This window comes from Pteropus alecto, unplaced genomic scaffold (assembly GCF_000325575.1).
Source record: "Pteropus alecto unplaced genomic scaffold, ASM32557v1 scaffold106, whole genome shotgun sequence".
NCBI lineage: Eukaryota > Metazoa > Chordata > Mammalia > Chiroptera > Pteropodidae > Pteropus > Pteropus alecto.
In genome coordinates this window covers 10,607,065-10,634,908 of record NW_006442103.1, presented here as the reverse complement: position 1 = coordinate 10,634,908, position 27,844 = coordinate 10,607,065, and the positions used below count along the sequence as shown (strand labels likewise).

Genomic DNA, 27,844 nt, shown 5'->3' with positions numbered 1-27,844 from the left:
CTCTGCCCATTCCTTCTTTCCTTCATTCATAAAAGATTGTCAGAGCCCCTATGACTGAGCCAGGTCCGGGGTTCTTACAGGGAGGCAGGCAAGAAACAAATATGTAGTCACAAGGGTTTGTGTAAGGAAGCACCATAGAGAAAACGAGCCAGCTGCAGAACAAAAAAGAAAGAAAGAAAGAAACGAAAACAAACAAACAAAAACACAAAGCGGGCAAGGGGTACCCTCGGTCAGGTAAGTGACATTTAAAGTCAGAAGCCGTCAAGGGTGAAAAGTGAGCCAAGCAAAGGAGTCAGGGGGAGCTGGGGTTCAGCGTTGGGCATTCAGTGTGAGGGAGCAGCATGTGTGAACCACTAAAGGAGAAAGACACAGTATGTGGGAGAGAGGCTCGCAGGGCAGGAGGGGCCCCTGACGAGCAGCAGGGCCTTGGGGACCCCTTCGCTTTGAAGGAGTTTGGATTTTATGCCAAATGTAGGGAATCCAGCCACTGATGGCTTCGGCAGGGGTAACCAATCTGGATTCTGTTCTAAGAAGCACCCTCTCTGGCTGCTGGATGGAGACTGGGTGGTAGGAGGGCATTGGCACCCAGCAAGACCGGGTGAGAGGCGATGGAGCCAACTGTGGTGCTGGAGCGAGGAGGGTGGAGCCGGAGCCGGAGCCGGAGCCGGAGAGCAGTGGAACGTATTTGGGGGCTGGGAACGATGGAGCTCATTCACCGGGCGGAGTGCGGGCGGGAGGTACTCCGTAGTTTTTATCCACGGGTCTTCCGGCCTATCTCCCCCCCGTTGGAACGCAAGCTCCATGAGGGCAGAGATCCTTCGGTCTGGTTCACTATGGCTCCCCAGGCCACACCACAGGCATTTAACAAAGATTTAATACACGGTGCATAGTGAGTTAAGGAATGAGACGGTGGGGTTAATGATGACACCCATTTTCTGGCTCAGCCTTGGGGTGGATGGAGAGGGGAGCACTGGAGGTGGGGGCAGAGGGGTGGAATCGAAGCCCAGTACCAGGGAAGCGGTGGCGGGGTGTGCGAAGGGCCAAGCGGGCAGTGCGAGTGCATGCGGAGAGCAGGAGGGGAAAGGGGTTGGCTTCGTCACTGTTGTCCACTCAGCGGGGAGAGCGGTGTCTGGAAAACAGAATTGGCTCAGCGTGTGTTTGTTGAATGAATGAATGAAGTTGAGCCGGAACTATAAACGTGGCTGTCACCAGTGCCTGGAGGATGTTCAAGGCTGTGGAACAGGAAGGGAGCCCACGAACCACCCGCTCCCCAGGCCAGGTGTTGCTGATTTAGGAAGCAGGGACTCTGAGCCCCGCCCATCCAGGAGACTCTCATCGAACAGCCCTAGAAGCAGGCAAATATAGAGAGCAGGCGGCTGGCCCCACAGCCCCATGGGGAAAGAAGAGGTGCCCAGCAGCAAGAGCAGAAGGCCTCTGACCGCTCTGACCTGGAGCCACAGCCATCCCTGGAGTCCCCGGCAGCCCTTGCTGACCTCTGGAACCACACATGCTGTCCAAGGCACGGGCGTGGTCACCACAGGCCCAGGTGACTGAGCCAGCGCACCTCCTACCTGCTGTGTGGGTACCGGAGTGCACACACACAAGGGCCTGGAGCTGGAGAACGAAGGCAGGTGCTCACAGCGATAACGCCGTCCAAGCCCCGAGAGGCTGTGGGGCGGCGGGTACATCGCCAACCCAGGCTAGGAAGAGGCGGACAGAGGGGCTAGCAGGGAATTCCACCTAGAGTTAAGGATTCCGAGGAAAACCATGCTGGGAAAGGCCTTATCAGAGCTCTGTTCAGAAGACCTGGGCCCTGGGCCTGCCTCCACCGCTAACTAGTCAGAGCATCTTAGAACGGGAAGAGGTCTTCTAACTCTCCCTCCACACAGAGCAGGAATTCTTCCCACAGACCTCTGGCACGTGATCGGCCAGTGTCTCTCCCAACGTCCAGGGTGGGAACTTCGCTACCCACAGGGCAGCCTGTTCCTACCGGGCGGTTTTGTTAGAAAGCATCTCTTTTTCAAAAGGCTTGGAAGGACCCAACACAAGTTGTCAACAGTGTCACCTCCTGGGAAGAACATGGAGGCGATGGGGGCTGCCCCGTTAATTTGGTATGAGATGCTTTCAATACCACGTGTTAAATTTGCAAGGGCAAAGAGAACAACAAAAAGTTTGGTTCTCCTTGATTTAAACCCAATCTGCCTTCCTAACATTTCCCCCATCGGGCCCAGCTCTGCTCTCCGGGACCAGAAAATAATCTAAATATACTTCCCGTCAGATGCCCTTCAAATACCTCAAGATGGGGATCAGGTTTCCAGCTGAGTCCTCTCCAGACTGAGCGGCTCTTCCTGTAATTTCGTGTCCAGACCAGTCCCTACCTGTCACCTCCTTCAGAGTGTCAGACAATAAAACTCAGAGGGTTGAAGAAAGAAGGAACCTATCGCCCCATGAATTGGGTGTCACCTTGTGCTGATTAATTAATGAAGGCTGAGAAGACATTATTCTACCTTTTATGGGGCGGGGCACGGGAGGCGGTGCCATGATCAGATCACTCACTTCCTCGGGCCTTGGTTTCCTGATCTATAAAAGAGGAAAATGACACCTTTGCGATGAGAAGGAGTTGAGATGAAGGAAGTAAAAAGACTGAAGAGCGGGCATCCCTACCGTAGGGTTTCTGACTGAGAAGCCCCAGTCCATTTAGATAGGAGCTGAGGGTTGGGCCCACAGAGCCAGACTGCTTGGGTTCAATCCCAGCTTTGTCACTTATTGGCTGTGTGACTTTGGGGAAGTGACCTGACATTGCTGATGACTACACCACCATCATTAGAATATGTTTTTCGGAGCCTTAGAGGTAATTCCCCAGCACTCAGTGTTAGCTGTTTGGTAGGTATGGTCACTCCGAGTCCTACTCCTTCACCAGGAGATAAGGCTCATTCACAGCACCTATGTGAAAGGCGAGGCCATCACACCCAACTGGTCATCTGTTACTGGGGTGAGTTGCTCTGACCACCCCCACGCATATTTGTAAGCAATGATCACTCCGCAGGTCCTGCCTCACGGAACTCTCCCAGAAGCTCCAGGAGGTCGATGGCGTGACCAGGCCATTTTACAGATGAGGAAACAGAGGGTCACATAGCTTCAGGAACTTGCCCAAGCTCACACAATTAGAAGTGATGGACCCAGGACTTGAACCTGAGTCTGCGTGACTCCTGAAGCCAGTCTCAATCCTGCTCTTCTAACTAGCTCCCGAGCTTGGGCTCTGCTCCGGCTTGGGGACCAGAGGAAGCTGGAGCCTGTTTCTCCTTCACAGCATCACTCCTGCAGTTTCTGGAAGGTGGGAGGAGGGGCGATGTCCTGCTTCTCACTGAACTCTCTGCCCTCCCGCACACCTCCTTTCTCCCCTCCTGGGGTCCGAGGGTGTCACCAGGATCCCAGCTGCATCTCTTCAGGTCCCCTCAGGACCACCCTGACGTCTGGTATCTCTGGGCCGTTTGCTGGGTTTTCAGCCCCTGATCATGAAATGGTTCCACACTGATCTACAAAAAAAGACTGAAAAAAAAAAAAAACCCACAGCCATTTTGGACGTGGGCCCTGATGCATAATATCATTATGGAGCCAGCAGTGCATCCCATCCCATTATCGCCCAGCCAAGCTTCTCCGAGGCGAGCCTGGCTGCAAATGGCTTTCTCTTGTCTGGGGGCGGGGGGCGGGGAGTGGAGGGATGTGGGGGGGCGAAGCCCCGACTTGCCCTCCACTGCCGGAGGAGAGATTTTATCTTTAATTGACAACTGGCTGCCTGCCATCACCATGCCTCTGTGGGCCCAGGCTCCAAGCCCGATTTCCCCTTACGCTTCAGGAACAGGCTTCCCTTTGCTTCTTCTCTCCCCTCGGCCCTGCCATCCTCACCCCCTGTTCCCCGGTGTGCTCCTGTCCCTCTCTTGGTGTGGCTGGGCATGGACATCTCAAAAGGCCTGAGTGCTGCAGGAAAAGGATGAGGCAGAAGCTCACTAACACTCATTGTGCATATATTGCATGTCATGTGGAGACTGGCCAGGTCTTTACCCTGTCTCTGAAATAGGGGCTACCATTGTCCTCATTCTATAGACAGAAAAACGGGTTCAGTGATCTGTCCCAAGTGACCTAGCTAGTCAGTGGTAGGTCAAGACTTCAAACTGAGGCCCCTACAGCTACATTTTGCCTGGAGTAAGAGTAAAGAATAAAATGAGAGACAGTAAAAGCAAACACACGCCCAGACCTGGCTACAGAATTCCTAGGGCCCGGTGCAAAATGAACACCCAGGGGCCCTTCTTCAATAAAGGTTAGTCGTTTTAAGATGGTGACAGCTGAACAAAAGTCAAGCATGGGGTCCTTTTGAACAGCTGCCCAGGCTACATGCCCCTGAAGTGTGACCTTATATGAGTATGTGGGGGGCAGTGACAGTGAGGGACAATTTCTGATCATCAGTTCCCACTGCCCCATCCTCTCTGGGCCCTGGAGGCGTTCTTTCCCCAGACCGAAGTGGTCCCCATTGTGACACCAGCCCTTTGTCGGCCTCAGTTCATCAGCCATCCATCTAGTCATCACAATGACTTTGGCAACCCCAGGGCTCTGGCCCACATAGAAACGGTACGATTTCAAGAGGGGTGGCCCCTGCACAAACAAGCAGGAATACGGCGGACCTCCTGAAACAAACAACAACGAGTCTTTTCTTCCATGTGATGGCGGGAGGTCAGGCAGCAGAGGTGGAGATCAGAACACCGCCTGGGAGTCAAGCGTCCTGGGTTAGCCCTCTTCATGTGACCTTGGGCAGATCGCTTTTCCTCTCTGAGCACCGGCGTCTAGCTCTAGATGCTGGGCTTGGGCTGCATGGCTGATTCCTGGTGAGGGCAGGGTTGTGACAGGAGGGTGTTGCGTTTCTCAGGTGTTGGAGTGGAAGCCCGGGGAGGTCCCCACAGACACAGAGCCAGAAAGGAGAGCCGGAAGCAGCCATTCACACAGAGGAGCAGCAGGGTGCTCCCGATGTCTTTATTGAGGGTGGAGCACAGCATGACAGTCGAAGGCATGCAGACGGGGCTGCAAGGCCCCGGCCTAGGCTTGCCTCAGACACACAGGTGGGGACAGCTTTAGAAAAGGACTGACCAACACCAGGTAGGGGCGGGGTGGGGTGGGAGTGGGGAGGGAGGGCTGAGGGAGGGGCAGAGGCCAAGGTCGAAGGGGTCACCTGGCCTCTGCTATTGCACACAACCTCTGGCCACCAGCCAGGAAGTACAGTATTGCAACTGGTCTCCGCTCGCCCGAGGCATCCCCTTCTCGGACCCCTGAGCCAGATGGGCAGACAGACCCCTTCCCTGCCCGTCTGCCCAGCAGCATCTTTGAAAACAAACGGACAAAAGAGACAGAAAAAAAACAAAAATAAAAAAAGACAAACCACCCCCTCAGTCAAGGACCCAGGTAAGGCGGGGGAGGAGTGGAAGAAGCTGCAGAGAAGCCCCTGGAAGTTCCCCCACAACTGGGGCGTGGGGTGGGAGGTAGAACCCCAGTCTGGGGTGGGATGCGGCCAGTGGAGCAGTGACCCTGGGGGGGGACAATCTGGCCTTCCACAGGCCACCAGCCCACAGGGGAAACACTCCCAAGAGGGAGAGTCTAGCCTGGGACCACCCAGCTGGACTAGCAGTTCCCAAGTGCACTTTTCCTGGGACATTCCACAGGCGTGTTCAGCAGAAACAAGGAATTGGTGAAGGGAAGGGAATGGGGGTTGGGGGGAGGGGCAAGGGTTTGGGGAGACAAAGCCTAACAAAGAAGACGGACCATCAGTAGCACGTGCACTACACACAAGAGTATAGTATGTATGAATATAGATACTATATGTGCATATATAGCTCTTCAATTTACAACAGAACAGAACGTCAGACCCGGATGGCTCCGCGCCCCGAGGGTCACACGGGAGGTTTTCCATCAGTCTTGTGCAAACAAGGATATCTGAGTCTTTCCCAGTGAAAGATTCTTGCCTGGGTTCCAGTTTCCCTAAGCCTCTGGCTTTCTGTCTGTCTGCCTGTCTCTCTCACGTTGGTGCCGCTTTAAGAGAGGGTGAGGACTTCGGCCTGGGCATAGTTGGACGAGAGGGCGTCTTGGCAGGTCTCTGTGTTTAAAGAGCACAGGTGTGAGACACTGGGACGCACGCTTTCGGCTCAACATTGCCTTCTGGGGGGGGCAAGGAGTTCAGCAAAAGAAAGGGAGAAACAAAGAATGAGATGTTAGAAGGAAAGCAGCTGCCGACCCACAGGCTGCGGGCTGGAGAGCAGGCCAGGAGCAGAGCTGGAAGGCGTGGGGACCCAGGGCTAAGAGGCCAGGAAGAGCAGGGACAGGTCAGGGTGTGAGATGAGTCCCTTCATCACCTCTCTGCCGACCCAGCTCTGGGCCATGGTGACTCACGGATGATGTTACAGCTCATCTCCGTATCTGCTCGGGTAATGATCCCCAGGAACCACTAGCTCTCAGGTTTTCAAAGCTCCAGTGCAGTGCGGAGAGAGACCTCAGTTCTGCAGCCTGGCATGGAGGCACTGGGGAAAGCTACCGATTGGCCTATAACCCACAGGCCATCCTGTGGGCTGCTGCCTGCCCATGCTGGGCTCCACCCCAGAATAGCTCCATCTGCCACCACCACCTGGGGCTCTTCCATTATTCCAGGGGCTGAAGATGGCTCCCAAGAATGCTGCCATGGCGTACCCAGCCCCCGTTCCACAATCTGGCAGGAACAGAGTCCCAGTGGCTGAAGGGTGAATGCTGAAGGGGAAGGTCAGGGAGGATGAAAGTGGCAATCTCAGGAGAGAAGGCCAGAAAATATCTCACTGAGAGGCCCAACCCCCATTGAGCCCTCCGGGCATCCCGCCCCAGCCTGGGCTGCCAGGGGCCTGGGCCTTCCCTTCCCCTACCTTCCCAGAGCAGGCACAGGTGGGGCAGACAGGGAGGCTGCCATGGGGGCCGGGACTTTGGAGGGTGATGCTCTTCTGTGAAAGGCCAGCGGCAGCCCTTGGCCTGCATGCAGCCTCCCCCGCCCTGACTGCCCCTCCGACTCCCATGTAGCCCAGGCTCTAGGCCAAACAAGCACCTTCCCCTCTGGTTCTAACTCACAGCCACTCCTCCCAGAAGCTCTCGGGGTTGAGAAGTAGCCTCTAAGGTTGTCAGTAGCCCTGGTACAAACTGGAAGGTAAGGTTAACAATCACTGGGCTGCTCCTCTGCTCTGCTGGGAGACGCAGGGCTCCCACTAAAGAGGAAAGGCTCCCAGAGGCCACAGTAACGGGTACGGGTCCAAGCCAGAATCCAAGGTGAAGCAGACTGTGTTCTCAGATTGGGGGTTGTGGGGAGCCTTCCCCCAAGAAGGGAGGCCAAGGCCTGGGCGAGCCTGAGGCCCAAGCAGGCAGTTACTCCTCCCAGCAGAGGCCGGGGTCTGTAAACTCCAGACTCGCTTTGCCCTTTCCCAAGACCTGAGAAGCCAAGGTCCTGAGGGCTAGCGGGGCAGACAGCCTACCTAGGTCCCGTGTCTCCCCCACAGAAGCCCAGGAGCCAGGAGGGACTGGTGGGAGCCCATCTCCTAAGGCACTAGGGGCTCCAGCCTGGCACTACTGTATCATGTCGCCCAGGGACATCTGTGCCCACCACAGGGGTGCCGTGAGCATGCCCATCCCTGTGGGAGGGAAGAGAGGTAAGGAGGCGGTGGGTGCCGTGGAAACTTGGGCTCCTGACAACTTGAGGGCTGCCACAGAAATAACCGCCTCAGCTCCCTGAACCAGAAAGACAAGTCGGAGGAGAAAATAGCTGTGGTGCCCGCTCCAAACCGGACACCTAGCTCATCGTGTCCCCCTCAGAGCAAAGACCCCGGCCTTGCAGGGCCAGGACCAAATCTGTCCCTGCGAAGGGGCGGCTGGGCCCTCACCCAGCTGTGCGTGGAAGGGCGTGGCTCTCCATCAGCGCTTTCCCGTCCCTGTTCTTTAAAGGGACCTGTCCCCTTCTGAAGGGCGGGCGCATGGATGTCCCTGTATCTTCTCAGCGCTGAAGGAGATGCTGCATCCTGAGAGACAGCAGGAGGCAGGCCACAGCGGGGCTGGGCTGACCTAGTACCCGCCTGGCGAAGACCTTTGTGGAAGGGACTACGGAAGGCTGAAGGAAGCACTGAAATCCGGATTGTCCAGGCACTCCATGAAATGCTCTGACCTCTCTGCCCCGTTCATCTTTCAGGGTGGCACCCCGATTTCCCAGCTTCCCATAATCATGTCTTGTATACCTAAATGTGCCCGGCCTGTTAGGAGCAGACATGGCCCTTACTTAGTCATTCCCCCTACAAAGTTGCATAATCTGACTCTAAAAATTGCCAGGCGCATGGCTCTGCTGTCAGGTCTCATCCCATCAGGTGAAACAGGAAATGAGTTGGCTGAGGCGTCCCAGGGTCCCAGGGCTGAGGAGAGCCTAGAGAGCCTGGTTCTGTGTACCACTGGGGGAGGGGCCCCTTACAGCTGGGCCCTCCCTGGGAGTGGCAAGGCCCCCTGCGGGACTGGGAGGGGGGCAGGGTGGCTCTGTCCCCAACACTTCCCCTCAGCTGTCCCTGCCCAAGGTGTGCCCCTGCCCAGGGTGTACCCCTGCTCACACAATGACTCATAAACCTGTTGTGCTCCCGGCTCGTTAGGTAAATGAATACACTTAATTATAGAAATTAGATGAGTCTCGGGTTCTGGCAGCGATACAGCGCGCAGAGGCTGGGTGGGAGCGGCAGGTGACTCAGAGGCTGGGCCGGCAGTGTGAGGGAGCCCGAGAGGGAGGAAAAGCTGTCGTGGAAGCAGAGGAAGCAGCGTGGCGACAGGTGCCGGGCTTGGGGTGCAGATGGGACGCCGAACTCCACTGCGGGGAGTCACCCCAGAGAGGAGGGCATCCCTGCACCTAGGCAGGCACTCCTGGGGCTCAGACTCTAGGGGCCCCCACCTGCACCCCAGGCCAGAGCTGGAGAATATCAGGCCTCTTCTCCCAGGGCGGCTTTGCTCCCCTGAGGAGACGAGCTCCCGGACACCAGCAGAGATGCCCCGCGGGACGACCTATTCCTTGCTGGTCTGGGTGTGGGATAGACAGACAGACAGAGACATTCGGTTGCAGGCTGTTTGGTTACTGGTCGAAGGCCAAGAGGAACGGAAATGCATTTGCCGCGACTGAGATGAGGGCCCTGAGGCAGAGGCAGGGCCCAGGGACAAGGGTCCTGCGAGTGGTGGCGCCTCCAGCTCAGGATGAGGGACCCTGGGAGTGGTCTGCCCCTGCCGTCAGGCCGCAGACCTGAGCGTTTTGGGGAGCTGGGGGCTGTGGAAGAGAGGCTCGGAGGACTGAATTCTGTACCCTGCCTGGCTCCCTCAGGCTCCAGGAGGGATGAGGGCTGGCGGGCATGAGTGTGCCTGCTTGTGCGTGTGCGTGCGTGTGCGTATGTGCATGTGCGTACGTGTGTGTGCGTGTGCGCCTCTGTGCCCAGAGGCGGGAGAGCCGAGGGGGCAGCTATGGGGCTGAGTGTCCGGGTGGTGGGCTGGCGAGGGTGTGGAAGGGGTGGGCGAGCAGGAGCTTTCTCGGAGGGTAGGGCGAGCTGAATCGAGACGCCAGTGGAGACAGCCCCAGACTGGTTCCAGCTGCTCCGGCTATGTTGTTTAGACTCCGGGACTTTTCACAGCCTTGGTGAAGAAAAGGCACAGGGGTCAGAGGGGTGCTCTCCCCGCCTGAGCAGCTCCGTGGCATCCATGTTCCAGAGGGCCCTCCGGGGCAGGCAGCCCTGGGCTCGATGAAGGGGTCTGGCCCAGTCGGGAAAGGCTCCGTGACTTTCCCTGGTCTCTGGGTCACTTGGGCTCCTGAGGATGGACTCTAGCGGCCCATACCCAGCTCACCTTTGCTCTGTTGCTGTCCCCAGATAAGCCACCCCCCGGCACTCTGCTTTCTTGACCCTAAGAAGCCTTAACTAACAACTGCCACCTTCTTCCCAAGAAGCTCTCACTCGGACGCATGGGAAACCAGGGGCTAAGGATGGGGTCTGCGCCGGTGGCTGGAGGAGGCCTGGGCCACTTGCTCCTGGTCCTAAATGCAGCCTTGAGTGCAGAGAAGGAGTGTGGCGGCGTCTGGCACGGGGAAAGTCGCCGAGTGTGAGTGCGCACTGGGAGTTTGGCGATGCTAATTGCCGCGCTCGCTTAGCAGGGCCTGTTTCCCAGCAACCCACCTGTTCCTTCTCGAAGGTCACTCTAATTGGCTGAGCTACACGCTTGTTGCCAAGAGGCAGTGTGGAGGCATCTTGAAAATAGAGCCGCCGGGCCCCATGGACACCCAGAGAGATATGGTGGCGGGACGCAGGCCCCATGCACCCATGTGTGCAAACTGTCCCCAGGGGTCATCCACTCCCCACACCTCATGGTCCCTCTGATGCGTACCCTCACAGCCTCTTCCACTTCGCTACTTCCACTGAGCCCTTCATACCCTGAGATGAACGCGGGGGTGCTTGAGTCCTGCATGAGGGGTAAGGCTTCCTCTGTCCCACACTCTGGGCCACCCACTTAGCCTGCTCAGCCAGAGCAGGGCTCCGGGCCTGAACCAGGACACAGTAGAAGCCACTTTATGTTTGGAACGAGGAGCGGGAGAGATAAGACACTTCCAGAGCACGAGGATTGGGGCCCACAGAGGCCGGGAGTGACCAGAGGGACACAGGAGAGGGTTTGCAGTTTGAACACATCTGCCTAGAGCACTTTAGCTGGGGCCTCTGGGCCACCTCCTTGCAGCTGCCAGATCGCAGCTCCTGCTTCCGTCACCCAACAGGACATGTGCCCAGCAAAGCTCACACACACCTCTCAGAGGTTGGGTAGGGTCAGGGTGCCCTGGGGATCCCATGGGAACAGTGATACGGGGCAAACCAGAGAAAGGGCCCGGGAGGGTGGCTTTGGAGGCCACATGGGCTGGGAGGGCCAGGGGACAGCCTTCGTGTGACAGAAGCATCACAGGCTATTCCTGCAGCAGCCACTGGCCCTGCCTCACTCACCCCTATCTTACTTAGTCTGGGGTTTGGGGACAGTGGGAAGTAGCGGGGGAACTGGGCTAAGTGGCCTAAGAACCAGAGCAGAACTTTGTTTTGGGAGAAGTCAGGACTGATCGTGGAACTACGCAAGGTGTTTAGGAAGGTCAGGTCACAAGACAGGGCAAGAAAGACAAAAAAAGTAATCAGGAACTGGGCAGAAGGAGCATCTGGCCTTGAGATCCCTGGTACCCAGCCGTCCGTGATCATTCCTGCCCCGTCTTCAGGCCGGAACCCTAGCTCTACCATCCACTCTGCCCTGGCCTGGGCAGCCTTCCCTGACAACAGGCAACGGGCTGCCCCCTGCACCCTCCAAATCCGTCAGAACCCACCTCGGAGGGGAACCATCTCACTGCCCCATTGCCCACCCCACCCCGGATCATCCTCTGGCTCTACTGAAGTCGCATTCCAGGGGTTTGCGGAGATGGGTCAGCCCCTTCGGAGCTCCAGGTAGGATGGAGGAGGTGGTCCTGTGCCAGGCTCCCTGCAGACTGCACGCCAGCACCCCATTCTCACCCTGACTCCCGAGTGTTGGTGGCATCTCCTGGGACCACTTACTTGGGAAAGCCTTAGCTGTATTTAAGGGAGGCTGAGGGACAGGCAGGCAGTGACTCACTCTGGGGAGCCAGGCCTGAAGGTCGCAGCAGGGTCCAGAGCAAGAAAAGGCGACAAAATGGAAGGGAGTGGTACGAGCCCTGGTCCCGAGTCCCCTGACCCTCAACGCTTGTCTTCCCTGTGGCACCTGGGGGTGGGGGAGGGGACCCTCTGTACCTTCTACAAGCCTTTGTAAGAAAATCCAGGGACTGGGAGACCAGGGCACTCATTCTAAAAATGGGGACGCATCCAAGGCAGAGGAGATGGGGGCCATGGCCTCAAGGGAGGAGGAGACCTCATGGCTTGTGGGGGACACTGGGGAGACTCAGCTCCACGGGGGCTCCCCACCTGCCCGGCCTGGGGAGCCATACCTTTCCGGACACTACCATCCGCACAGGCATAGTCCCCAGCGCTGAGCAGGAAGCAGGCAGCTGCCTTCTTGTTTCTGTCTCGAGTGCCAGCGCGTCGCAGGGCCCTGCGCTCCTCGGGGATCGGGGCGGAGGCCAGGGGCTGGGTGAGGCCTGCTCCCTCCTCCTCATCTGACAGCACCGCATTGGCATCGCCGTTCTGCTTGGAATCTAAAGGGGACAGACAGACAGGAGGCTGCGTGAGGGCTACTCAAGCCTTCCTCACAGGGTCACCTGTGGTCTGTCAAATCCCAGACCTTCTAAAGTGTCACTTCCCCAACCCGAGAAGCGAGCGTGTCACCCGAGCCAGAAAGGGGGCCTGGTCCTGGGGGCAGGGGCAGGATGCTGGCTTACCTCCCAGCTTGGCCTAGAGTCTTTCCTGGGAGATGGGGCCACAGGTGCCCTAAGACTCCCCAGGTCTGCTGCAGGCTGCCCCCCATGAGATCAGCCCCGGGAAGACAGCAGAATCTGCTCCCTCCTTGGGTCTGGCTCAGGCTGACACTGATGAGTCTACATTCCCTCAGAGAACACCTGGCTTATTGGGATGAGGTGCAGCATTGCCGGGGTTACAACGATAGAGTGGCTTCCACGGCTACCTTCCTGGACCACCTGAAGGCAGTTATTCACGTTCACCAGCTGACCAAGCTGGAGTCGAGCACCCACAGTATTGAGAGCCCTCTCTCTTGGGGCTCGCTTGTGTCTTGGGGGAAATGGGGCTGGGGGAAAGAAGCTCCGATTCAGCTCCCACTGCTGTGGGCTCTTAGCCACAAGCCCCTGCTCCAGCAGGCAGCAGCCCAGATGAGGTTGGACCCCAGGATCTGGAGAAGGGGGGCTGCTCGGTGTGAAGGCAGGAGCCTCAGCATTGGCCAGTAATGCCCTTAACCATGGCCAAGCAGTGAGGGTCAGGCTGAGGCATGGCTTACAGGACCATGGGTAAGTGTGTGCTGAGGAGCTGGCCTAGGGACTCACGTATTTGATGCTAGGTCTCCCTCTGAGCTCTGAATGGGCCTCAGGTACAGCTGAAATTCTCTGAGGCCCTGGCTCAGAGATTTATATTCAGGGACTGCGAAGGCAAGTACCACTTTGGAGGGACAGAGCAAGCCTGATGGGTGTTGTTCTATCAAGGTCTTTGGGAGACCCAGGCCCCTGAATGACCCTAGGCAATGAGTGGTCTAGCATGTATGATGGGCACCTACCAACAGGTAAGTGTCTTAAGTCAGGTACCTCACCTGAAGGGTGATTCCCACTTTGCCCCCAGAGCCTAGCCAGGAGCTGCTACCTCAGTGTGCTGGTCCACTCCCAGCTCCCTGATGGCCTGGCACCCAACAGCACCCCCATACTTGGAATCCTTTACCTCCCTCAAGAGCCTATCCCGTACCCAGCAGTTAGGTTTCCGCTCTCTGACCTAACGACACATCGCTGAGGGTTAAGCCAACCTCCTTTCCTGTCTCCTGACTTAGGAAGAGGCAAGTTTTCCTGGGGTGGCCTTTCCCATCCTTGAAGAGCATGGTTCAGACCCTCGGGCCCCCTTCCAGGATGCAGACACCAGTTGCTGCCACCTTCCTCTTTCCCAGCACTGTCTGGGCCACTGCCTCTCAGTTCCCACATTAAACCCGGAGCCCAGGACTCAATCTAGCTTCACCGAACAGCAGGCAGCCTCCTACTGCTGTTACGTTATCACATTTATTAGGCCAAGAGACAGCAGACTCGAACGTTGGGAGAGAAATGATTCATGTGTTGATGCGCCCTGGAAGAACAGCTGCCCTGCTCTCCGGCTAATGACAGTGCCTGATATTTGTAACATGGTTTAAACTTCTCAGAGGGTTTTTAGATGTCATTCATTTGGGTCTCATCAACGTCTTGGGGGTGGCATACTGATATCACTCCAATCTTACCGGTGAGGAATCTGTGCTGAGAGAGGATGAGTGACTGGCCTCGGGACACGCAGAAGGGTGGCCAGGATGGGATTAGTAACCCGGGCTTCTAATTTACAGCCCCATGTACTATGCCTGTTGTAGCGTAAGTTCAGTGGGACACTCACTCCACAGACCCCGATGTTCAGGATGCACTCAGAGAAGGATAGAAAAGAGTTGGCCTCAGTGCTTTGCCGTCCTATGGACCTGGAGCCCAGAACAGTAAAGCACAATCCCAAATTCCAAGGGTTGAGGATCACCTGGGGACTCCCTCGGCCACTGGGGGAGAGGGGGTTTTCCTTCCCAAAGTCAGGTCTCACCTGCTCGTTTCCTCTCGACCACACCCTCTTCCTGGGCAGGGGGGCTGGTATCGCTGTAGGTGCTATCCCGGGGCGATGTCTCCTCGGACTTGCAGTACATGGGGGACTCGAGCTGGGGGGGCCGTGGCACGTGCTTCTTCCGTTTCTTGGGCAGCTTCTGCTTGGCCATGGCCAGGGAGTAGTACATGCCGAAGTTGTTGACAATGACGGGCACAGGCATGGCGATGGTGAGCACGCCGGCCAGTGCACACAGCGCCCCCACCAGCATGCCTGACCACGTCTTGGGGTACATGTCCCCATAGCCCAGCGTCGTCATAGTGACCACGGCCCACCAGAAGCCGATGGGGATGTTCTTGAAGTCGGTGTGGTCATTGCCCCGTGGGTCGGAGGGCCTGGCGCCAATGCGCTCAGCGTAGTAGATCATGGTGGCGAAGATGAGCACGCCCAGGGCCAGGAAGATGATGAGCAGCAGGAACTCGTTGGTGCTGGCGCGCAGGGTGTGGCCAAGCACGCGCAGCCCCACGAAGTGCCGCGTGAGCTTGAAGATGCGCAGGATGCGCACGAAGCGGACGACCCGCAGGAAGCCCAGCACGTCGCGAGCCGCCTTGGACGACAGCCCGCTCAGCCCGACCTCCAGGTAGAAGGGCAGGATGCCCACGAAGTCGATGTCCCAAATTCCAAGGGTTGAGGATCACCTGGGGACTCCCTCGGCCACTGGGGGAGAGGGGGTTTTCCTTCCCAAAGTCAGGTCTCACCTGCTCGTTTCCTCTCGACCACACCCTCTTCCTGGGCAGGGGGGCTGGTATCGCTGTAGGTGCTATCCCGGGGCGATGTCTCCTCGGACTTGCAGTACATGGGGGACTCGAGCTGGGGGGGCCGTGGCACGTGCTTCTTCCGTTTCTTGGGCAGCTTCTGCTTGGCCATGGCCAGGGAGTAGTACATGCCGAAGTTGTTGACAATGACGGGCACAGGCATGGCGATGGTGAGCACGCCGGCCAGTGCACACAGCGCCCCCACCAGCATGCCTGACCACGTCTTGGGGTACATGTCCCCATAGCCCAGAGTCGTCATAGTGACCACGGCCCACCAGAAGCCGATGGGGATGTTCTTGAAGTCGGTGTGGTCATTGCCCCGTGGGTCGGAGGGCCTGGCGCCAATGCGCTCAGCGTAGTAGATCATGGTGGCGAAGATGAGCACGCCCAGGGCCAGGAAGATGATGAGCAGCAGGAACTCGTTGGTGCTGGCGCGCAGGGTGTGGCCAAGCACGCGCAGCCCCACGAAGTGCCGCGTGAGCTTGAAGATGCGCAGGATGCGCACGAAGCGGACGACCCGCAGGAAGCCCAGCACGTCGCGAGCCGCCTTGGACGACAGCCCGCTCAGCCCGACCTCCAGGTAGAAGGGCAGGATGGCCACGAAGTCGATGATGTTGAGCAGGTTCTTGACGAAGTCCAGCGTGTCCGGGCAGCACGCGATGCGCACCAGGAACTCCAGCGTGAACCAGAGTACGCAGACACCCTCTATGTAGGTCAGGATGGGCTCCGTCTCCACCTCCCGCCGGAAGCGTACGCTGGTGGTGTTCCCCACTCGGTGGACCTCTGTCACGTTGCGGTCGATGTTGAAGGCCTCGTGGGTCTCCAGGCAGAAGGTGGTGATAGACACCAGGATGAAGAAGAGAGAGGCGAAGGCCACCACCTGTGGGTGGAGAGTGGGGGCTGTCAGACTGGGGTGGGTGGGCCCAGAGGGGACGGGGACCTCTACTTGTAGAGGGTGGGTGGGGGCATGGGTCACCAGGCAGTCAGTTTAATGGTGACAGGTAGAATTAAAGTACCTGGTCAGGGGCTAGAATTCCCTCCTCACAAGGTCTTTATCCATCTCCTTGGGTGCTTTAAGGCAATACTTCCCAATCTTTGTCACGGTGCATGGAAGTTAGAGGCCGCTCTTAGCTGGAAGCAACTGAACTATAGCTGGCCAGCCCTGCTGACTGCCTAGCTCTGCTCATCTCTAACCCAGCCATGCTTTAAAAGGCTTCGCAAACTGTCACGGGTGTATAAATCACTGGGGAATCTTGTCAAAGAATGCCATTCTGACTCAGGAGGTCGAGGGTAGGACCTGTGATTCTGCATTGCTAACAAGCTGTCAGGTCTGGCTGCTTGTCCACAGACCACGCTGGGAGTAAGCAGGCTTTAAGGAGGTGTCCTTATAGTGAGGCCCTGGACCACCAGCAGAGAGCATCCTCCGGGAACTAGTTAGAAATACAAATTCTTGGGCCCCATCCAAACCTCCTGAATGCGAAATGCTGCTGGGAGGGCCCTGCAATCTGTTTTAACAAACTTTCCAGGTAATTACGACGCACACTAAATTTTGAGGTCCACTGCATTGAGAGAGATACACCCCGAGGCAGGGGCCGGAGGGAATGACCCTGGACCTCTTTCTGCCAGCTGAGCCTGTTAAGCTCCAGCCATGACCCACCTCCTCAAGCCCCAAGTCCATACCCCTCGTTCTTGCCGATCACCTTAGGATGTCCCAGCCGACCACCCAGACAGTGAACAGTACCTGAAGGAAGACGACATGCTCCATGGCAGGAGACGGGGTGGTCTGCCCAGAATAACCACCCCTCCCTTTCCCAAACAGTGACATTGCCTGTGACACTGAGCTCCAAAGGAAAATAAACTGCACCCCTTAGGATCGGAATGTGGCAGCGGCCGGTCCAGACAGCTGCTGGGATCTCGGCTAGAATGATGACAGCGGCGCTTGGCAGAGAAACGGCTGGGTTTAAGTGTCCGATCATTATGAATGGAGATGAAATGCATGTGTAATAACACCAATTACGGAGACTTCATCTGTTATTCATGTGATGCCATTCACCACTGTCAGGGTCCCCGTTGCTGGGGTCCCTGCCCCATGCTGCTGCCTGTCCTGCTGCCTGTCCTGCTTGATGGGTTGGGGGTCCACTTCCTTCCTGAGCAGAAGGCTGAGCCTGAATAGATAGGTGAGGGAGGACCGTGGCCCCACGACCACTTGGCAACCCCCATGCCTGCTCCACCCGTCTAATGATGTCTCTCAGAGATGCTTTCCTCCTGCGCTGGGAGGGGAGGAGCACGTCTTATTCTTAGTGCCGCACAACAACAATGGGGCATACAGAGAGCTGGGAAAATGCAGCAAAAAGCAGCACCTCCGGGGCTTCTGGAGCAGGAGCAAGTCTGAGGAGGGACCTTTGGGAATGAACATTCGCCAGCTGTCTATTCTGTGCCTGGCACAGCTGGACGCTCTGTGTATGTGAGTGCCTTCAGTCCTCCCAGCGACTCTGTGAGGTAGGCCTCACTGTACCATTTTACAAAGGAGGAATGGAGGATCAGAGAGGTCGTATACCTGCCTAAGGTCACACAGCCTAGGAGGGTGGGAAACAGATTTGACCTCAGCACTGCTTTAACTTCGGAGGCTGTATCGTCTCTTCACACCAGTTTTCACCACCTCCAGGGCAGGGTCAATTCAGAGGCCTGGGAAAGTCTTCTCTGAATTGTCAATACTGCTCCCAACCAGCTGCCTGATGACTACTGTTTCACCCTGTGGCTTAGGACAGACATCCGTCACACACTAAGATGTCTTATTTACACTTGAACTTGAAGGAGCTAATCAGAGAGAACATGGAAGAAGAAGAGTAGCAGACCAGACATACTTTCCCCGCTTAGAACTTTGCCTGGAGTTTCTCCTCCTTTGCCTGCTTCTTCTCCATGAAGGTAAATTTCAAGTTCCTTTTCTGGCCTCGTTTTTCTTTCTCTGAGAAACAGGCTGTCAAGGCAATACAGGCTGATGTAGGCATGAGGCAGATGGCTCTAGCCTATGGGCTGTCCGTGGCTATCCGGAGATTTGCTGGTGGAGGCACCTGTCCAGTGACCATGGTGACACTGCGAGTCCAGAGTCCTGGTGTCACCCCTCCCCCCAGAAGCAGAGGGGGGTGGGGTAATGGGTGGGGACAGCACATCCTAGCTCTGTCAGGAAGCATGGGAAGCATAAGCTTGCTCTCTCCAAGGAAAAGTTAGCCAGGAGACTTGGCCCATCTGGGAGCAGAGCTCAAAGTTAATGAGCGACTTGGAAAAACAAGTTCAGGAAGAGCCGCCAAGGGGCTGAGCAGAGGGCACAGAGAGGGGGAAGGGGCGGGGGGACCGTGTGGCCCGGGCCGTTCTCACCCAAAGGGCCAAGGAGCCTGTCTAAGGGCCACGGGTCCTCTGCGGCAAGCCCAGTGGGTGCAAAGCACCCCCTCCTGCACTGGAGAACGAGCCCCTGAATTCTTGCAGTGTTCACTCATTCTTGCTTTTTTTTAAACATAGATCTGTTCCAGTCCTTTCTACTGACTTCCTTTCTACCCCTCATCTCTACCCTCTCAGAAGATGAGGACAGGTAAAAGAGTAGCCACATGTGCCCGTTTCTCGGGGGCAACAGGGGCACAAGAGAGGGCAGAAGGCTCGCTCAGGATCAAGCTGAGGCCAGCCGTCCTGGCTCTCAGCTCAGAGTTCTTCCCACTTGGCCCTCTAAACAGATGAGAAGGGACAATCTACTCTTCCTTGATGAAATCTTGGTGGGGCCCCAGTTTCCCCTGCAACCTCTCTAGGGCTGGCAGCAGGTGCCAGGCAGGCCCTGGAAAGCCCTCACCTCTCGAGGAGACAGGCAGACCTGAGGCTGAGCTGTGACAGAGGCAGGGACCTGGGCTCTGGCACATTGCCCTAGGTGGGTCCTGCGATTCCAGATCCCCTTCAGGGCCCAAATGATTCCTTTCTCCCATAAGTTACTCTCCAAAGAGAATTATTTTGTAAGTGGCGGCCCTGCTTGTGATGAGGGCCTTTCACCAGGCTGACCCCTCCGGAGGCAGCAACACTGCTTTCTTTCTCACACTCTTGATTGGGGGGCTTCCTGGGACCAAAACAAAGAAAAAAGAAAAAGAAAAAAAAGGGCCTAGGGAGGAGGAGGCAGCAGCAACACCACCGTAGTTAGAGGTCAAGGCTAAGGCTTCATGTGCTCGAGCCTCCTGCTCTGCCTGCACCGGACCATCCCACACAGTTGGCAGGGTCATTGGAGCCTCCTTACCACCGGCCCCCGCCAATCAGGACTGCTGGGCCCCTAGGGGAGCCCAGATGAAGGGTGAAGGACAGCTAAGCAGCCCCGGGGTCCGACTGCCTGGGGTGCTCGCCCTGAGCCTGCCCCTCGACCAGGTAAATGGTGCACTTTGTACATGTTCCCTCTCTACAAGGTGGGACCGGCACTACCACCCACCTAGTAATGCTACCGTGGGGTTGAATGAGCTTTGGTGTGGCGAGTGCCTGGCACACAGCAAGTGCTCAGTAAATGGTGACAGAGCCAAGGAGGCGGGGGCGCCGCCAGGACCCTGTGCGCAGCTTCTGAAGATGAGTCGACCTGGGGCCAAAAACATCACAAAATTCTCATTTTTCAGAAGTGAAAGGGACTCAAAAGGTCACCCAGTTCAACTCACTTTCTGCTGTTTTACAGATAAGAAACTAAGGCCTAGGGAGAAGTGACTTGCCCTGGTTCCCACAGCCGAAGCCGTCAGTTCATCCCACTGCCTGAGGACCCGGGGCATGGATTCTGCCGGAGTCAAAACCGCCCAGCTGGAAAACCGCTCCTGTGAACTGGCTGGGCCAGCAGCAGCTCCTCTCCTGTCTGCTGGGAGGGGGTGGGTGCACGAGGGCCTCACCACCCTGGACAGGAGGTGCTCAGTCTCTGTGCAGGAGGGCTTCTCCTTGGGCGCCTCACATTGGTTGGCTGTATCCTGTTGGCTGTACCTGCCCCCAGAGACACAGGTGTTTCAGCTAGTGGGCCAGCCCTGTCACCAGCCTTCTTCACCAAGCACATCCTAGGACTGTTCTTGATGGAAATATAGAGCCACACACTCCCAGGTGCAAGTCAGAGACACAGGTGTTTCAGCTAGTGGGCCAGCCCTGGAAGGAACCAGCCTCCTTCACCAAGCACATCCTAGGACTGTCCTTGATGGAAATATAAAGCCACACACTCCCAGGTGCAAGTTGGGCTCCATTACTTACTGCCTGAGAGACCTTGGCTGAGTTTCTTAACCTCTCTGAGCCTCGGGATCTTTGTTCCTAAAAATGGAAAGTTGAGTACCTACTATGTGCCAGACACTGTTCTGTCTGGGTGCTGGGGACCAGCGGGAGACAAAACAAACACTCCTGCCCCTTAGACCTTACATTCTCCTGGAGAGACCGTCGACAAATAAATAAAATATATGTCAGATGGTATAAGCATTAGGAAGAAAAATGAAGGGAAAGGCAGGTGAAGAGTGTGAGCATGAGGGAGCTCTTTCAAAGAGTGTGGTCAGGCAAGGTCTCAAGGCCAAGGTGACATCTAAGCAGAGACCGAAGGAGCATTACGTGAAGATCCAGAGGAGTTACGGAGGCAGCGGTAACAGGCAATGCAAAGGCCCTGAGGCTACGGCGTGCGCGGTGTGTTGAGGGGATGGGAACGGTACTTACCCTATAGGACTGTTTTGAGGATTAAAATGCATGATATTTGTAAAACTCAGCACAGAACCTAGAGTGTCTCAGGAATCTGGCACAGGCTGGGTCAGGGGGTGGTTGGGAGGTGACAGACACCCGCCACTGGGAACTGAATACAACCAGCGGGGGCAGGGGAGGGGAGCCCAAGGAGGAAGGGCCAAGGAGACAGATGGACAGATAAACATAAGATTCATGCCCAAAAACCTATATTAAGGATGAAGTGTAGGAGAAGAGAAAATTGAGAACACAGCCAAAGACACTTGCAGAGGAAGATCTGTGGGGATGAGATGAGGAGCTGAGCCTTCCAGGGAAGCGAGGGCCTCGTGTCCAGGCCGTGCTGGGAAGGGAGCAGGCAGCCCTGGGGGCTCAGAGGCAGGAAAGGAGAGGAAGCCTGCTAGGCAAGGCACCGCTGAGCTGTTCCTGGGCTCCTGGTCGTAGGCCCGCCTATGAGACCCAGGTCCCCGCCAAGGGACCCCAGCTCTTCTCTCCTCTACACTCCCCCAGGAGCAGAACCTGACCCTGAGCCAGAACTCTCTGGTTCCAGTGTCCAGAGCCAGCCTCTACCTAATCCCACCCCCTGCCAAGCCAGCACTTGGGGCCTCTAAAGGCCTCTGGGCTGCCTGGAGCCAATGAGTCCCAGCCCCAGACGGAATTCAGTCCCGCCCAGATCACTGGCCAAGAACTTATCCAGCCAAATATTGCCCATCTGTGTCCCATGCTATCCCATCTCTGCTCGGGCTGGTCCCCTGGCCAGGAAGTTCCCTTTTTCCCTAACTCTACATGGGTAAGCACTATCCACATTGAAAACATATTTATTTATAACCGGCCTCCTTCTAAAATTTATTTAAGGGCGCTCAGTCATTATCCCGCAGGGCCTGTCCAGCTTACCTCCTATTTCCCCGTGGAAGCTTCCTGACACACGGCCCCAACGCCCACTCCACATAGTGGTGAGACTTACCGCTTCCCCTCTTAACCTCCTATTGAACTTTATTTTTTAAGACTACGGTGGCACCTCTCCTGATCCATCTTGTATCATCACTACTATTTCTTATCACCTAATTTCCCTCGACTGCCATCTACTGTACCTGACCAGGCTCTCTTCAGGAAAAGGCAGCACCTCCAACTCATCTTTAGATTTGTAGAGTCCAGGTGGTGGGTGTCTCTCATGTACTAAGCGCTCAATAAATGTTTTCTGAATGACTAGAGCCAACGTGACTGCCTGGTCCCTCTCCTGGTCCTGGGGAGCCTATCGTAAGGACAAACAGCCAGTCCCATTAACTGCAGCTAGAGGTGACAAAGGTGTGCCCAGGAACACTTCCAGGCGCCTGGGCTGTCAGACTCTGTGGTTCTCTGGGGTGCGCCAGGCCTACAGCCTGATGGAGACCCCCGCCAGAGACCAGGTAAACATCACTCAGTCTAAAAACAAAAATCCATCAAGGAGCTGGGCAGAGGTTGTGGCAGGCGGGCTGCCCCAGAGCGAGGCTGGCATGAGTGTCCTGGTGCCTGGCATCCCGGCTGACACTGTCCATGGTGGAGGCGAAGGGCCCGAGGGCTCCCCATTCCCGAGGCCCAGCTGCCTGACTATTCCTGCCTGCTCTTCCCCCAACTCTCCAAAACAGCCCTTTCATTTTATCCCCTCCCCCACTGTACATCCGACCCCAAATGGTGACAGATGGAAACACCTCATCATCCAGAGACAAGGTGTTGAGAGGCAAACGTTGGTCTGTTAGATCCAGAAAGAAAAACACAAACCAACCAGGAGGAGACAGAAGCTGCCTCAGGGTAGGCAGGTTAGGGGGAGGCCTGCGTCCCTTGGCCTGACACCTCTCTTGCTCCCTGAGGCATGTTGGCATTGCCTTCATGGGGGGCTGGGGAAGGTAGGGCACCCTGACCTGGGCTGGGCTCCCTGGCTCTCCCTAGCCCAAAGGGCATGGGACCAGTGAGTCCTGCCCTCATTCTGAAGCCTATCACGCCCACCAACCAGCGGGTCCCAGGCTGGTTGATTGAGAAGCCAGGAACCTTCAGAAGGGGCAAGAGAACTGAGCTCTGCATTTCCTGCCTAGAAGGCCTCGGTTTTATTCCTCTGTGGGGGCCCAGTCTCTTTTCCTCTTATGAAAGTCCCACAGTGAGCAACAGAAAGAGAGAGAGCAAGCTCTGATGTGAGCCATTCTGGGGAGCAAGGGACAGGAGCTCTAATTTCGAGGGAGAAGAGAGGGAACGGACAGGAGGAAAGCACAGGGGTCCCCTCTGAGCCTCCCTAAGTCAGAGGCCTTCTCTAGGCAGAAGCCACAGCAGGCTGCTGAGGCAGAGGTACGAGTACAGACGTGGATCCGCGAGACCTGGGCCTGGATCCTCGTTCTCCCACCAGCTGTCGGACTTTGAGCAAGCCCCGCTGGGCCTCGGTTTCCTCCTCTGTAAACTGAGGTTAGCAACCCCTGCCTCCCATGGGCCAGATGAGATATCAGAAGAAAGCAGAGGTAGCAACACCTAACACCCGGCAGATGCTCGATCAGTGTGAAAACCCAGCTCCAGCCGCCTTCCTGGGGTAGCAGGGATCCTGCGTGTAATATTCTCTACTTAGAAGGGAAACATCATGGGAAAACTCAATCCGGTACTACTGACTTAGCCAAAGGAGAAGGACTATCATCCTTACAAGGGCTGATAACTGAGCTAAAGCCAGCCCAGCTCCTGGGACCGCTGCAGACTAGGGGTGAGAAAGAAGAGTGTCCTGGGGTGCCATTTATCGAGCCTACCGTCCACCCTCAGAAAAGGAGGAAGGCCCGATTCTAGAGCTCTGGATGCTGCCAAAACTGCCTCTGTCCCCCTCAGTGTGAGAAGCCACCCTGACTGTTGCTGATCCCTCGCTCTGCCTGGGACAGGATCAACCTGCCCCTTGTGCCTGCTCCCAGGTCAGGCCACAGCGAAGGGAGCAGGGGTGATCACCCCAGGCCTGAACTAAAAGGCTCCGCGGGCCAGGCCGGTAGCTAGGCAACAGGCTCCCACAATCAGCTCAGGCCACTCTCTGTTTTGTTCCTGTTTTGTATCTGGTTTGTTCCTGTCATAACGCACTTACTCAAACCAGATGCTGTGTGTGAAGAGACGCCTGGGGCAGCGTGCCGGTCCCTGGCCCTGCTGGCCCTAAGCGAGGGCCCAAAGCCCACCGGGGTAATATTGCAGGTCCCTTCCAGGGAAGCTGTGCACAGAGACCCAGGGGACACAGTCATGAGGGCATAGCCCCAGAACCCCTGCACCTCAGAACCTCAGGCCTGGAGGGGTACAACAGTAGGTGTTGCTTCTGGTGTCACCATCTGTCCCTGGATTTTCCGATGTCGTCCACAGGAGGTACCGACCCTCAGAACACCTCACAGGGAGAAAGGAGCCACTTCTCCACCCAGAAAACAGCCTCCTTTAGTGGAAGGAACGTGTCGTCATGGGAGGAGCGGGGGCTTGGGGGGCTTGAGAGTCGGGGCTTTGATTCACAGCTCGCCACTGTGTGATCTCAGTTGTTTACCCTCTCTCTCACAGCCTAATCTATTAACTGGGGATGATACCTCGGCTGTAAATTTATTGGGAGGATTAGAGATTAGTGTAAAGTACCTGCATGGAGTACTCAATAAATAGCGTTGTTACTAATTAATCTTTAAAAATCATGTATTTCCACCTGTGTCCCAGGAACAGCTGAAGGCTTGCCTTTGCCTGTGCTCCTTGGCAGAAGACATGTCCTCTTGGGCATGACTGCCACCAAAGCCCCATATAGCTGTGCACAGCCATCTCAACAACCAGCTTTGACAAAACACTTAACGTCTCTGGTTTCTGCCTTGCTCCACGGGTCAGGATTAACTCTGCCTGGCCCCAAACTTCCAACCTCAACTGAAGCACCCTGGCTGACGTGACTCCGCACCAAAAGGGCGAAGGATCGCGGGCTCTGGGAGGACTTCAAGGGGCTGACCAAGCTCCGAGCTTACGCAAAGCCCCCTGGCTGGGCCACTTCTCAGTGAGCTAAAGAGAAACACGGTGATGGCATGTCCCCTTGGAATCCAAGAGGGAAGAAACTGAGAAGGTGATATGTCCCCCAGAGACCTCAGAATGCTCAGAAATGGGGCCTGGCTCCCTGACCACTTTATCTAATTCCTGCCTTTCTGGCTTGTCCCCTTGACCTTTCTCTGTCAAGCTAAATCTGACTCCCCCCAACCCCCCACTTTGAAAGAGCCCGAATTATCTATACTCGCCTCCCCACTAGTGCACACAGCCAAGAGCGGACACCAGCAGGGTCAGGGAACTGCATGAGAGGCCGATGGAACGCACAGCAGACTCAAACTGGGGCATGACTGTGCCCTCACCTTCTAGGCTGGTCTTGGGATGCAGATGACTCTCAGTCCTAAAGAAGGTCCCTACCTACCGTGGCTGCCCTGGGACACCTGCAGACCCAGCCTGGCATGCCACAGCCACTGAGACCTCTGCTCTTCTCTTCTAGGCAGAAGATCCACCTGCCCTGCTCTAGCAGTTACGCCCACCTGGTTTCCCTGCAGCCCCATTCCCCATTTTCCTGCCTTCCCCACCCCCCGCAGGAGGGGAGGGTCAATGCAACTTTTCTTTCCAAAATCAGGTTGAGGTCCATCACAGGAGGGAGGCTGGGCTCTGAGATTCACTAACATGACAACTGGGGACAACGGAGGTTGACAGGACAGGCTTCCACGGTAGGAGGCAGTCCCCAGACCCAACCCCTTGTGTTGCCCCTTCCTGTCTCTCAGACGGACCCCAGCCAGGCTTCTGGCTTCCAGCCATGAGATCAGACATCCTTTAGGGGGTTTTCTAGCTGTCCAAGCCATGTCTCTCCTATCACCCGCTTCCACCTAAGGGCAGGGGTGGAATGGGGTTTACAGGAACCTGGACTGACTTGGGGAGGGGTTGGTGGGAAAGGACTAGGTCTTGCCTAAGTTAGCCTAAGCCATCCCCCCACCCACCTCAGACACCCATTTCAAGCTGTACCCCGAACCAGGGCTTTCTGAGAAGCCAAGCTGTGCTGCAGCAGGAAGAAAAGCAGCAGCAACAAATCTGGGCTCATCACCAGGCAGCCTGTGGCTGGCCGCGGGAGGTGGGAGCGGACAGGGCCCAGACACCAGACTCTTCCTGTCTAACTCTCCCTTCACCCCAGCTGAGGCCAGGGCTCCCAGGTGTCCAGGAAGCCTTAGGGGCATGGTATGGGGCAGGCATCTTGACTTATCCCCCTGAAAAAGGCCTCTCCCAAACCTAGACAGCAGGCCTGGAATCTGCTCCCAGCCTTGCTTGTTATGAGTGGAAGAGGCCAAAGCCAGCATCTCCTCTAAAACTCCTGGGTTCTAGCACGCCGAGCTGCTGGGAAGATTTAAAGGAGGTAGCCCCCATGGAAGCAGCTAACGCAAGGGCCTGCCACAGAGTAGGTGTTTAACACACTCTAGTTTTCTCCCCACAAACCCTGCCTGACCAGGACAGAAGGCCTAATTCCAGCTCTCCAGGGCTCTGGCCCTGTAAATGAGTGGGGGATTGGGGGCTGTTGAATGAAAACTGGCAGCCTGTGCAGAAAGAAGAGGGTGGAAAAGCTCAGTTGACGGCACCGCACTCACTGGTAGGGGATGCGGCAAAACAGGCAGCTGGGATGAGGTCTGAGTAGTGCATGCAATCTCCCCGTGAGCAGTGAGCAGTGAGCAGAAAAGAGAAGGGATATGATTCTCCTGGGGGCCCATGGAAGGCAGGGGGAATTGGGAGGGAGACAGTGGAAAGGTAAGTCGGTCTACACCCGGCTCCTTCCTGCCCCTACCCACTACCGCCACACACCTTACAGAACAGAGAGGAGCCCCAGGCTCCTGCCACTCACCCTGGCTGCCCGGGACGAGTAGGGATCCTCAAAGAGCGCCCACATGCGGGGTTGCCAGCCGCGGCATCCCCCGGCCCCGGCGCCGGGGCCCACGCCTCCTTCGTGGGGCCCCAGGCGCTGCAAGGCCAGCTCCCGCTCATCCTCGCCGGCCTCGTCGCCCGGCCCCGCGCCGCCGCCGCCTCCGTCCGGGCTCTCGAAGATGTCCAGCGCCTCCTCGGCGTCGCGGTGCTGCCGGTAGGTCATCCAGCAGCAGGGCTCCACGTCGGTCTCGTCGATGCCCCAGAAAGCCAGCTCCTCCTCGAAGAGCGGCCCGCACACGTCGGCGGGGCAGTGCAGCTTGCCCGTGCGGTAGTAGTTGAGCACGTACGCAAAGACGCCCGGGTGCCGGTCAAAGAAGAACTCACAACCCCCGCCGCCACCGCTGCTGCCGCTGCTGCCCGCACCGCCGCCATCTGACTCGGGCCGGCCCCCGCCGTCGGGATCCGCCAGCCAGGCGAGGCGGGTGCCCGGTAGGGTGCGCAGGGTGCTGCGGTAGGTCTCATGTCGCGTGCCGCCCACGTTGATGATGATCTTCTCCGACGCCTCGCCCTTGGCCATCTCCTCCTTCAGACATGTTTTGGACGGAGGCTTGTTCCCAGACTTGCGCCCGCGGTAGGAGGAGACACACACCGAGCTGATCATAAGAAGCGCTGCGGGGCTTCGGCTTGGGGCGGCCGCTGCCCTCCAAACACCCTTCCCAAGGAGGCAGCGTCAGACGGGGGAGGGGGAGGAGACGACAAGGAGGCAGGAGGCGGCGGCCCCCTCTGCGGCTTGGCCCTGCCCCTGCCTCCCCCCGGGGCGCGAAGCGGGAGGAGTTGGGTTTCTCGGGTGCACAGGTGGTTGGGGTTTAGGCAGGCTGCGCAGGGGAAGGAGGCAGGAGGGGGAAAAGAGAGCTGAGGACCCCGGCAAGGGGTCCGGGGAGGCCGGGACAAGCACACACACACACACACTCCCCTACTAGGACTGGACACTCAGACCCTGCGGCCCGGACACACACCCCTCCCCTTTCTTTCCCCCCAAAAAGACGAGGAAGCGCACGCACAGTCCAGGCGCACTGCGAGAGGCCGGGGCGCGCGCGCGCTCACACTCACACGGGCCACCCTCAGGCTCGCTGA

At 57.2% G+C, this 27,844-nt stretch overlaps 1 protein-coding gene across 2 annotated transcripts; it reads right to left on the bottom strand.

Moving 5' to 3' along the window:
* Nucleotides 1–6,006: 6,006 nt before the first annotated feature.
* On the bottom strand, nucleotides 6,007–27,838 carry KCNC4 (potassium voltage-gated channel subfamily C member 4). 2 transcript variants are annotated; one of them, XM_006919617.3, is made up of 4 exons: nucleotides 26,691–27,838; nucleotides 15,068–16,004; nucleotides 12,044–12,250; nucleotides 6,007–6,139 (listed from the first exon to the last, which is right to left on the bottom strand). In XM_006919617.3, exons 1-4 carry the CDS (start codon nucleotides 27,369–27,371, stop codon nucleotides 6,078–6,080), a joined length of 1,887 nt encoding a protein of 628 aa, XP_006919679.1. In that variant the 5' UTR covers nucleotides 27,372–27,838; the 3' UTR covers nucleotides 6,007–6,077. The 2 variants fall into 2 exon arrangements, with proteins under 2 accessions (XP_006919679.1, XP_015451059.1); XM_015595573.2 differs by lacking the exon at nucleotides 6,007–6,139 and adding an exon at nucleotides 9,500–9,699.
* Between the last annotated feature and the right edge of the window lie 6 nt (nucleotides 27,839–27,844).